This window comes from Sesamum indicum, linkage group LG11 (assembly GCF_000512975.1).
Source record: "Sesamum indicum cultivar Zhongzhi No. 13 linkage group LG11, S_indicum_v1.0, whole genome shotgun sequence".
Lineage (NCBI taxonomy): Eukaryota > Viridiplantae > Streptophyta > Magnoliopsida > Lamiales > Pedaliaceae > Sesamum > Sesamum indicum.
Genome location: NC_026155.1, coordinates 3054578 through 3067846, shown reverse-complemented (window position 1 = coordinate 3067846; position 13269 = coordinate 3054578). Strand labels below are relative to the sequence as shown.

Below are 13269 nucleotides of genomic sequence, written 5' to 3'. Positions count from 1 at the left end.
TAAAGAAGCAACAAAAATTTTATCTAAATTACCATGTTCGAGGGACACTTGATTCAATATACATGTGTGTATTGTCCATCCTCCAATTTTATGTTTCAAAATCCCTCGCAGCTCCCATCTACACCACATATCTGGAAAAAAATAAATATGAATCAGTCGAATAATTTTGTATGCTTATACATATATAAATACATATATATATATACATGGGCTGCCATGCTTATACAAAACTTTCCACTTGGCCTTCAAACTCTCAGCTACCCAATACTCGAGTCGTGCATATCATATCGAGTGATTTTTCACCGCCTCGATTAAAGGTTTTTCATTTTTAAAAAGCATTCCCACATCAAACCTGCCTTCGTTCTTGTCATAAAATTTTTCATATTTCATGTTCGGTACATCAATGGAATCCACTGGTACCTCTGGGAATATTTGTTCGAAAAATGGTATAGAGCGATAAAATATTTGTTGAGTAGTTCGATCTGGCATAGCTGGTTCAGAGGATGTTGACGTACCTTGTGCAAAATTTTCAGCTACAATATTTATGTCAACATCATGTGGTCCATCCTTCGGTGGAATTGGGTAATCCATTTCATCTGATTCAGAAGCAGCCTCTGAATCATAAGCCAAAGTGTCCGCAAAAGGGTCTTCTGGCTCGGCATCGTCTTGTGCAAAATGTTTGGCAGTGTCTTCTGCCTCAACATCATTTGGTATAAAATTGGAGATGGAGGGAGTATGTGAGTGGGTGGGCTCTATGTAATTGAGTTTAATATTATCGAGCCCTTGCGTAATAGACACCACATTGGGAGTATAACACTTAGTATCATAATTCGATGTGCCTGCACCAAAACCGATGTTAGAAGTACCTGCACCAAAATTAGTGTTATATGTACCTGTGAAATTTTCGAAGTTAGAAGATGAAGGGAATCCTTGGCTTGATAATAATGCCATGTATTCCCTCCACTGTTAACTCATCTGTGAGTTATCATCTCTCCACTGTTGAGTCATATTTTGGTCGAAAGCTCCCCAATCTCTGCCAAATTGTGGAGTATCATCGTGGTGGATTTGTACAGTTTCGACGTAAATGTCCATGAGTGGGAATCCACCTGCAGGATCGATGAAAAATGACAACGTATCGTCATTTTTAATTTGTATGAGTGTTTCCTTTATTCGAGCGAGGTATTGGCAAAAATATTTTGCAGACACTTTTAACGAATATTGGGAGCTATCAACACTAATTTTTTGAAAGATCTTTAATAGAAATTGATCGTAGGTGTATGAACGAGGGATCCTCATCGCCGCAATGGGTGTCTGATCATATGTAACAGACCATCCATCGCTCGATAATTCACCATCAAAATACACAAAAATTTCAATACGAGAAGATAAATAGACATTTCAATACGAATGGTACCTTTTTGACTCATTTTCAACAAAATAATTTTTTCGTATGTGTACAACAAATCCTACATCAAATAGGATTTTATGGAGTTTACAGATGCGCGCGCCTTCAATTAAATCAGCATCTCATAACTGCATTAGTGCAGAGGTGGCGATCGGAGACGCACACTTTTTATTTTCGTGTAAGGAAGCCACAATTACCCTACAAGATATTCAAATAATATGGGCACTTCCAATAGATGGCGAGCCGGTGACTGGAGTTGATATCGACCGCACAACACAACAATGACAAGAATATTGCTTTACTTATTTAGGCTTTAGCCCGGACACAAATGCGTTCAAGAGTTCAAGACTACAAACATCTGCAATTATATCTCATTTGGCGGTCGTCGATATCACTCATAACACTCCCCACAATGTCGTCGTCCAGTACGTTGCTTCTATTGGGGGGAATGATGCAAATTCCTCAGATAACCTGGTATCATTACTATATCTTTCAAAATTAGAAGATTTAGAAACAGCCAAGAACTATAGTTGGGGGAGTGATGTGCTGGCATTTTTATATTTTTTATATTGTGAATTATGCAATGCCAGCACAAAAGGCAAAGGAGCAATTGGTGGCGCGCTGCAATTGTTGCAGGTAAAATTTACTTAATAACTCTTACACAATTTTTTTGCTATTAATATTAATTAATAACACATATTTGTATTATTCGTACATATTTGGGCATGGTCACGGATTACTCCACTTTGCCCTGAACTTGGTGCGGAGCGACTATTTATGAGTCAAGTCCAAGTGGACTATAATCGCTGGCTCTCAGCAGCACCATATGGTGCTACTTGGAGTTGTCAGCGCACGTTCACCCGAATAATATAGGGAACTGTCCGGGTGATAAGATAAATACTGGATGAGATGCAGGCAGATCAGGCAACTTATTTTTAATATTGTACATATATTTATACCGTGAATTAAATGCGTATTAATTTACATCTTTTTATTTATTACAGTTTATCTGGCAGCCGTATGACATGGACTCGGATGTTATTATGGCTTACGCCGCTGATTTGAACCCTCAGTTATGGAGGTCATCATGTCCATTGATATTCTACGCAATAGTTGAAATGCATCGTCCCGAACAGGTTTTTCGCCAATTCGGAATAAGGCAAAATATTCCAGAAGCGACGGATACCCGAGATATGAGCCTCCATCAGATCTCCCGTAAAAATCACATGGGCACACATTAGTACCTGCAACACATACAATATATCACTAGATGGCAAAGACGATATGATACGGTTGTATAAAGGCCACCCATTTCTAATAGAAGAGAAACAGAACGAGGTTATTGGTAATGGTATTACAACATAACAAGAAATTTCGTGTCGTCATTTACTGATAGACATGTGAAAAGTGGTTGTCAACCTGGAGAAGCACCTATGTTGCAAGTTGTGGTACGTTGGTATATAATATTACATACTTTATTTTAAATTTTTTTTTTACAATACAAGGCTCATTATTTTTCTACAATTTTCAGGCAAATGAGGTGAATGCCCTTGAAACTTTATGTCGATCTAGACCACTATATATTGAAGGATATAGTCAATTGGTGGATAAATTTGAACATGGGTTACATATTATCAAGGAAGTCATAACCCAACAGCCACAACAAATTGCTTCTCCATCCGATGATGCTCCCACAACATCCCATAGGCAAAGAAGAAGTTCTAGTCAAATATCTACTGGTTCAGTTGAACGTCATAATATTAGAGTGGATATAGCTGGTCATTCTACAATATATACACCTCAAGATTATTACGTGCTTCAACTGCCTCAAAATTATTACATGCCTCAACCGCCTCAAGATTATTGATTTCAATTGACTCCATATATGTCAAACCAAACACAAGAATATTCTTCACAAATACATCTTGACCTTGGTCTTGGTATTAATCAATCATATCCACAAGGATACAATATTTCACCAATTCCATTTTCATCATTTGGTGCATATCGTGACAATGTGGAATCTAGTTCTGCAACAACATCTAGTCGGTTCGGTGGTAATGAAAATGAGGCGCAAAATGAGCCAGTGCAAAATGTGGGCGAGGAAATAAGAAGACCTTGACGCCAACACAACAGGCTCAATTGTGGAACCGATGGACATTTTCTATATTTAAAATTGTATAATTCATTGTATTTTTTTCAATTGTACAAAAAAATATACACTATTATATTTGTCTACTTAATTGAAATTTTTAAAATTAATACAATTTTAATATTATAATTTTTTGAATTTTAATATATTATTAAAAAATTAATTTTATATTATTAAGTTATAACAAATATTAATTAAATAAAATTAAAAAAAATAAAAAAAGAACCAAGTCGTGTTTCGCAAACAAAACTTGGCCATTTTAAAAAAAAATTAATTTTTTAATCAAATTTTAAATCACGACTCGACATATTAATATTAACATATCTTAAAAAATTATATTAATATATTTTTTTTTAATAATAAAAAAATAAATAACTCATCGAACCCGTGGGGAAAAGAATAAATTAATAAAAGCTTGAAATGGCGGGATGTTTTGTTAGCTTTCCCGCCAAAGCTTCTCGCACGTATGAGACGCACGTGTCTGCCGATCATATTCACCCAATTCAATTTTCACAAAATTAGGGTTCCTTATTCCTCCCTTTCTAAAGAATGTCCGAGACGCCAGAAATCTTCTCTCAATGCGACATTTCTGAGCAAGTGAGTATGTGCTATTTCCCCAAATTAGCGCGTGTCTATGTGTGAAAATTCGATTTCAGAGTGTTTTTGTGTGAATGTATCTGTGTCTAAGTGTTTGTGGGACAGGAAAAGGAGAAACTGGTTGGGGAAGTGATCCGCTACATCCTGTTCAAGACTGAGCAAAATTCAGGGTGTCCGATAAGAAGGGAAGAATTGACTCAGTTGATTACTGGTAAAGGGTACAAGCAGAGAAATTTGCCCGCTTATGTAATCAATGAGGCCAAGTCAAAGCTCTCATCGATTTTTGGGTATGAACTGAGAGAACTTCAGCGGTCTCGGCCTTCTGTTTCAGTTAATCCAGGGCGTGCCTCGCGATCACAGCAATGTGAGTTATTTCATATGATTAAAGAATGTTTATGCAGACAAGTATGTTTGTGGGACGGTGAGAATGAAATGGGATGTCGTCTGATGCTTTTGTTTATTTATGTACTTCTTAAATGTGCGAGCGGGGCCTTCAATTTTGTAGGGATTAAAAATATCAACTTTGGGCTTATGAAAATTAACCAAATTTTATGTTGTAAGTTTCATCGTGCAGAACTTGAGAGATTCCTGTTTGGACTGTTGGTAAAGTTTCAGACCACGCTGTTTTATATAGGATTGACATTGTTTATATTTGGAGGTCAGAGGTGACCAAGAAAACTCATGAAATTTGGGGTATGGGGAAGTCTTCGTAGCATCAGGAATTATCTTCTTTTTAGTCCTTATTTGGGGAAAAAGGAAGTAGTTTTAGTTTTCAGTAGACTGAAAAACTATTAAGCCCGTTTTCTGTAGTGTTGCTTTTACATATGTTCTACTTTGATTTAATTGATTTTAAATACTCAGATTATTATATTGTCTTTGGTTCCAAAATTAGCTTCTTGTCGTACTGGAATTGTCAAATGCGCCAAGACTTTTTATGAATGAAATTCAAGGCATCTGGGCATGCCTAAAGTCACATCTTTTTTCTTTCATTGGGTCATTTGCTGCTAAAAGTAGCTAATCATTAGTGATTACTGCTTCCATGACTCTGATAAGAGTATCGTAATCAACTTCTAGTTCTTTATAGACCTATATATAGTCCAGATACTTATTAATTTCATTGGTACAGCCGTGGCTGATGCAAAATCATATATACTCATCAGTCAGCTACCAGCTGATATCTACAGAAAATTTGTGGAGGATACAAGTTCATCACACATGACGGGTTTTACTTTTGTTGTTATCGGCATTATCCATCTTGGTGGAGGCAAAGTTACAGAAGGTACTGTTGTTCACTACATCAGTTTTATATAGTAATGATGCTTAATTATCATAGGAACTCAGGACTGTATACATGTAAGAGAATTTATTCATTAATCTGTTGGCTTATATTAACTTTAAGGAAAATGATGTTCATCAAATTCAGTTTGATTTTAGCTTCTCAAGTTTATCCATTAAGCGTACTTTTATTTGTATTGTATTCTTTTTCCAAGTCCATTTGTCCTAAAGTGTTGGCTTGACACATAAATCTCTTATCTTGTCTCCAAATCTTGAAGAAAGTCTTTGGCATCACCTAAGGCGGTTGGGATTGCATGAAAATGAGGAAAACCATCCGGATTTTGCAAACACAAAACTGGCATTAGAAGCACTTGTCCAGAAAAGGTGATTATTAGAATATTCTTAGGGACTTCAGTGAATGAAGTTATTAAAAATAATTGTTTTGTCTTAACTTGGCTTTGTGTAATGCAGATATCTACAGAAAGAAAAAGTCAATGGCCCTGAAGGAAGCACTGTATATTATGAGCTTGCTGAGAGGGCTCTAGATGGAACAATCAATGACAGAATCAAAGAATACGTATCTCAGGTACAGATTACTACGTTTTTTTACTCTACTGGGTATCCGTTGGATCTTTTTTTCATATGGCACTCAATTTTTATTTAAGACAGTGCATAACTTGATGTACTCTGTCAAATCAAAGATGCAAGTGTCAGTTGAAAGATGAAGTTTGGTGACATAGTCCTAAACAAGAAAATATATTTAGGGATAATTACACTTCCCTAAGTTTGGTGTAATTACACATAGACTCCCTATAGTTTGGGAAATTACATCTAACACCCCTAAGGTTTGCTTTCGTCTAACAAATAAATCCCTCCATTAGTCAAAATTCACTGAATTTATTGATATTAATAAAAACTCAGAAAAAATGATTGATTTATTAGTAACTTATAACATGCCAAATAAAATTTTTTATGACCAAATTACCCTCATACGTGTTCACGCGTTAATACATGTGAGGAGATAGATCTTCACAATTACGAGGGTAATTTAGTCTGAAAAAAATTTGACTTGCAATAAGTCAATTTTAAGTCAATCAAGGATAAATATCAATTTTCATTCAAATTTTTTGTTATGTCAACAAATTCAGTGACTTTTGACTAACAGGGAAACTTATTTGTTAAACAGAAGCAAACCTCAGGGATGCTAGATGTAATTTTTCAAACCATAGGGGGTTTACATGTAATTACACCAAACTTCAGGGAACGGAGTGTAATTATCTCATATATTTAAGTACTAAATCCAAAATGCATAATTTGAGCCAATTCATAGGCAGTGGCCAAAGTTTGAGCCTTCTATGACACATTTTTGGTTCATTGTCAATCCCCTCTGGCATTGTTTCATCTAAACTCCATCATTTGAACACCCTAGGCTAAATGAATTACTGTCTTACTTCAATAGCTGCTCAGTTAAGTTGTATTGACTGTCAACTTTAATGTTCTAAATAATCCTGTTATCTTTGCAGATTGTGCAAAAAGATGTCACCTCACTGGAGGCTGATTAAATTTCTTATTTCGGGTGGATTGTTTTTGTACAAGTTCACCTACCTCCCTATATTCTCAAACCGGTCGACTATTGCTCTGTCCATTTTTTTGTGGGTGATGGCATATGGTGGAAGTGATGTGATGTGAGGAATGTCAAACAGTTGGAGAAACTCTCTGTAGTTAATGAAGGATTTGTTTTGTTGTTTATCTCCTCGCAGAAGTCACTGATTATCTACCTGGAGATTGCTTGTTCGGACATTCTGTACTCATGTATAAGGCACTGCTCGAGAGTTTGAAACCTTCCTTCTTGTATCTGTACAGGCATCAACGCAAGTCACACACACAGTAATCGTTTGCGGAGGAAGGACGTCTTACAGATGTTGAGAAAACCTTTAAGCTCAATGGTGCAAGTTCCTTAAGCTTTTTGTAAGTGATACACGCCATGCATCATTTGCTCTTGCAACCTCATTTTTAATAGCCAGAATCCCCTGAGAGGACGCCATCCTCAGGAAAAAAACAGACGAAATCCAAGAAATATCACTCCATTCTTCTATTCCTTGTCGACATTCTAATGTTATCCATAATGATGCCGCAATATCATGAAAAAGGAATGACAAGAAATAACGATGAATTAGGTTCATCATATGCATAAATTTATATTTCTCAACCACAGAAATCATATAAGAGAATATTTGAATTATACAGAACTTCCCAGTTCTGCCGATATGTAAAAGATCAATACATTCCACCTCGCAGCATTTGAGCCTGAACTAGAGCTACCGACGAAACGACAACAGACATCTACACATTTTAGTTGAAACATCCTAAAGGAAAATTCCTCATCAATTTTGGCACTATCATTCATGTGATATTTTTGTTCCATCAGCAGAGTCGATGATAGGGAATGTCTTCCTGCTAAAGACAGAACAAGTAATTTAACCTCGTGAAAAAATTACAGTTCTATCAAGCATAAACAAGTTTCAACTCCAAACGGCTACATCATATAAACAATTTAACTGAAAATCTCCTGAGGTGATTAATAACAAAACAAATCCTTCATTAGCTACACAGTTTCTGAAACTGGCTAACATTCGTCACATTGTACTATATGCCATCACCCACAAAAAAAATGGCCAGAGCAATTGTGGATTGGTTTGAGAATATAGACAAAAGATCTCTTCTTTAGGTAGGTGAACTTGTACAAAAACAATCCCACCAAAAGAAGAAATTTAATCAGCATCAAGTGAGGTGACATCTTTTTGCACAATCTGCAACGAAAAGAGCATTATTAGAACACTAATGTTGACAGTCAATACAAATTAATTGGATAACTATTGAAGTAAGAGGGTAACGCATTTAGTATTAATTTTCTGTGTAGGGTGCCAAAATCGTGGAGTTTAGATGCAACAATGCCAGAGGATATTGGAAATTAACAATATTCACCAACTAGCAACTCTACTTGGTGAATATTTTCTCTTTTTGAACAATGATACAAAACTGCATCTTCCAACTGACACTTGTATCTTTGAAATTATAAGGGAGATCCAGTTTTGCACTGTCTTAACTAAACACTGAATGCCAGATGAAAAAAGGATCCAACAGACACCCAATAGAATAAGAAACTTAGTAATCTATACCTGGGATACATATTGTTTGATTCTGTCATTAATCGTTCCATCTAGAGCCCTCTCAGCAAGCTCACAATATAGAGAACTTCCTTCAGGGCTGCTGAGTTTTTCTTTCTGAAGATATCTGCATTACACAAAGCCAAGATAAGACAAAACAATTATTTTAATAATTAAATTAAATGAAGTCCCTGGAAACATACTAATAATCACCTTTTCTGGACAAGTGCTTCTAATGCCAGTTTCATGTTTGCAAAATCCGGATGGTTTTCCTCATTTTCATGCAATCCCAACCGCCTTAGATGATACCAAAGACTTTCTTCAAGATTTGGAGACAAGATAAGAGATTTATGTGTCAAGCCAAAAATTTAGTACAAATTGACTTGGAAAAAGAATACAATACAAAAATAAAAGCACGCTTAAAGGATAAACTTGAGAAGCTAGAATCAATCTGAATTTGATGAACACCATTCTCCTTAAAGTTAATATAAGCCAACAGATTAATAAATAAATTCTCTAACGTACAATTCTCAGGTCCTATAATGATTAAGCATCACTGCTATATAAAACTGATTCAATGAACAATGACACCTTCTGTAACCTTGCCTCCACCAAGACGAATAATGCCGATAACAACAAAAGTAAAACCCGACATGTATGATGAACTTTTATCCTCCACAAATTTTCCGTAGATATCAGCTGGTAGTTGACTAATGAGTATATATGATTTTGCATTAGCCACGGCTGTATCAATGGAATTAATAAGTATCAAGGACCATATGTAGGTCTATTAAGAAGTAGAAGTTGATTTTGATGCTCTTAATAAGAGAGCAGTAGTCCCTCATGATTTTAGCAGCAAATGACCCACAGAAAGAAAAAAGATGTGACGCTAGGCATGTCCACATTAGCCTTCAATTTCATTCATAGAAAGTCTTGGCCCACTTGACAATTCCACTACATCAAGAAGCTAAATTTTTAAACCAGAGACAATAACAATAATCTAACTATTTAAAATCAATAAAAACAATATACATCAGATGTAAAAGCAACATTAAAGAAAATAGGCTTAATATGCTTCCAAGAAGAAAAACCTACTTTTCCCCAAATAAGGACTAAGAAAAAGATATGCTACTCAGACTTTTTCCCACACCCCAAATTTCATTATTTTTCTTGGTCACCTCTAACCTCCAAATATAAAAAATGTAAATCTTTTATCAAAAAAAAAAAAAAAAAAGGTCAGAAACTTCACCAACACGCAAAAGAGGAAGCTCTCATATTTTATAACATGAAACTTATAACATAAAATTTGGTTAAATTTATAAGCCCAAAGTTGATATTTTTAATCCCTACAAAATTGAAGACCTCGCTCGCAAATAAACAAATTAAAGCATCATACGACATCCCATTGCATTCTCACTATCCAACAAAATACTTGTCTGCATAAACATTCTTTAATCAAATAAAAAAACTCACATTGCTGTGATTGCGAGGCACACCCTGGATTAACTGAAACAGAAGCCCGAGACCGCTGAAGTTCTTTCATTTCATAGCAAAAAATCGATCAGAGCTTGGACTTGGCCTCATTGATTGCAAAAGCGGGCAAATTTCTCTGTTTGTACCCTTTACCAGTAATCAACTGAGTCAATTCTTCCCTTCTTACTGGACACCCTGAATTTTGCTCAGTCTTCTACAGGATATAGCGGATCATTTCCCCAACCAGTTTCTTCTTTTCCTGTGCCACAAACATATTAGCACAGATACATTCACACAGACATTGAAATTGAATTTTCACACACAGAAAAAAACTAATTGGAGAAAAAACACATACTCACATGGTTTGAGATGTCGAATCGAGAGAAGATTTCTAGCGTCTCAGACATTCTGTATAATGCGGCGAATAAGGAGCCCTAATTTCTGATAATTGAATAAGTGAATATCATACGTAGACTAGTGGCATCTCATACGTTTGAGAAGCATTATCAGGAAAGGCATGTTTCCTTTTGCGTTCCCTCCAAATGCGGTAAACACATGATTCAAGTAGAGCGCGATTAGCCATGTTAACGATGTGCTTTCCCCTCCATTTCTAAGTGGCCCATTGGATATCCATCTGCCACTCCCTGTTAGGCCATAGGAAACGAACCACATGACAGACGGCAGTTAGGCAACGTCGGCTATATTGGCAGTGAAAAAATAAGTGTGAATGAGTCTCTATATAGTCCTTGTTACATAGGACACATCCTCCCAAGTGTGATAACCATTGCTTGTTAGTTGTGGGTAGCCGCTCTAGGATGGCGAGCCAGAGTATAAACATGTGTCGTGGTATTTTGAGAGAGCCCGAAAGTAGTGAAGACCAGCCTATTTTCAGACCCGGCGGATCAAGCAGACTATAAAGGGCTTGGGTCGTGGGAACCCCCCCCCCCCGTAAATCTCCAACAAATACTATCATTCCCTCATGGATCATTGGTAATGTATGCACAATCTCCAAACATTCCATGTCTGTGATAAGTGGCCAGTGCCACTGTCCCTCGCGTATGACAACATGTAACAGGATATGTTCCTGCAAGCCCGTAGTACTCGATCCTCATGGGAATCTCTTCATAAGAAGGCCAAATGGGAGCCATGGATCTCTCCACAAATAGAAGTCTTGCCCATCTCCAATGCGATATTCAACCTCTGATTGCAGCCAAGTCCGGAGCCTTATGAGCTTCCTCTATCCCCATGAGCCTCTATGTTCAGAAATCGTCCAAATAGAGGGATCACGTAATCGTCCATGGTAGAGCCAATTCACCCAAATCGAAGTTATGTCATAGTGAATGACATTACACAATTTTTTGCACATGAGTGCCTTATTCAGTGTGCCAATATCCTTCAATCCTTGTCATCCCTCGCTCAAAGGTTTGCATACCTCATTCCAGGCAACTTTAGCATAGCCAACATCTCCTATGCCTTTCCATAGGAACTTCCTCAGCCGTTTCTCAATATCATGAATGACTTTCTTAGGTAGGATAAAAGCCGAAGCCCAATAAACACTAAGGGATGTGAGGACAGATTTGATAATTTGTACCCTTCCCGCATATGAAATAGACAGTCCCTCCCAACCAGCAATATGTGCATCAATCTTATGCAACAATGGAAGACAATCAGATATAGTTAGTCTAGATGATATTAGGGGAAGTCCTAAATACCTCATCGGAAGATGTCCCTCCTGAAAGCCAAGTATCGCCAACATCTCCTCTTTTAAGCCTTGCGTAGCCCAGGAAAGAATGAGGTGGCTTTTTTGAGAATTCAACCGAAGTCCCGACCAATCTCCAAACTGGTTCAGCCCTTTCATGAAGACATGTATAGAGTCAATATCAGCACGACAAAACAAAATAACATCATCAGCGAAGCCCAACTGAAAGATATCGGAGATGTCACATTTCCAATGATAGGTGAATCGTCCATCCTGCTCAATAATTTGTAAGAAGACCAAGTGCATCACTTTCATAACTAGGACGAATAGATATGGTGAGAGGGGGTCACCCTGACGTAGGCCTCTGGCACCTGGAAAAAACCCATGAGGTTTCCCGTTGAAACCCACTGAAAAGGATGCAGTGGTGATACATTCCTCAATCCATCGTATAAATGTCTCTGGAAACCCATAGAGTTTAAGAGTGGCAAGCAGAAAGTCCCACTCCACTATATCATAAGCCTTTCGAATATCCACTTTTAAAGCACATCGTGGAGGTAATCGCCTCTGGTTATAGCCAGTGAATAATTCTTGTGCCATCATGATATTATCTCCAATACTTCTGCCAGGTATGAAGGCCGCCTGGCAGGGGCCAACAAGCTTTTCCAGCACCATACTCAATCGTTGGACAATGAGTTTAGCAATAACTTTATAAAGAACATTGCAACAGGAGATAGCGCGAAAGTCAGCAACAGTAGAAGGGGTGTGTAGCTTTGGAATAAGCGCCAAGATTGTGCTATTGATTTGCTTCAGGAGTCTCCCAGTAGCAAAGAAATTCAGTACGGCCCTAGTGACTTCAGTTCCCACCACAGGCCATGCAACCTTGAAGAAAGCCGACGAAAACCCATCTGGCCCTAGGGCCTTATCATCCGCAATATCAAAGATAGCAATCTTCACATCCTCTGGAGTGAATGGCCTAGTAAGATGCAAGGCCTCCTCCATGGGCAAGTGCCGGAGGTCAATAACATCCTGTCGCCGATTACCTCCCAACAAAGACTGAAAGTACGTGACGAATTCATGTGCCACTGCATCCGGCTCGGTGAGGGTAGTACCATGAGGATCATTAATCTGAAGGATCTTTCTCGCAGCTCGTCTTTGTGCTATCTTCTGAAAGAAGATTCATGTGCACTGATCACCTCCCTTCATCCATCGCATCTTAGCCCTTTGTTGTAGCATAATCTGCTCCAATTTGGCTGCCTTGGAGTAAACCAACCTACAACAGTGCTCCAAAAATAAGAGGACCTCATCTTGTCTACTCAAGCTAACCAATTGTTGTGTCATATCAAGGAACCCTTTCGCTAATTGGACGTTATGCGAAAGATCTCCCTTATTCTTTCTTTGTTCTCGAAATATAGGTTTCAAGGCTTTCAATTTTTGGGTGATCGCATACATGGGAATTCCAACTACCTTGTGCTACCAAATATTCTGCACACTAGGAATAAAA

General features: G+C 37.5%; 2 protein-coding genes across 2 annotated transcripts; one reads left to right on the top strand and one right to left on the bottom strand.

Moving 5' to 3' along the window:
• Nucleotides 4024-7035, top strand: LOC105173295 (melanoma-associated antigen 1). The gene is made up of 6 exons (XM_011094988.2): nt 4024-4154; nt 4260-4518; nt 5281-5433; nt 5708-5813; nt 5901-6015; nt 6953-7035. The coding sequence occupies exons 1-6, from the start codon at nt 4107-4109 to the stop codon at nt 6989-6991; spliced, it is 720 nt and encodes a 239-aa protein (XP_011093290.1). The 5' UTR covers nt 4024-4106; the 3' UTR covers nt 6992-7035.
• Nucleotides 7042-9404, bottom strand: LOC105173294 (melanoma-associated antigen B2-like). The gene is made up of 4 exons (XM_020697672.1): nt 9188-9404; nt 8810-8915; nt 8609-8723; nt 7042-8239 (listed from the first exon to the last, which is right to left on the bottom strand). The coding sequence occupies exons 1-4, from the start codon at nt 9249-9251 to the stop codon at nt 8201-8203; spliced, it is 324 nt and encodes a 107-aa protein (XP_020553331.1). The 5' UTR covers nt 9252-9404; the 3' UTR covers nt 7042-8200.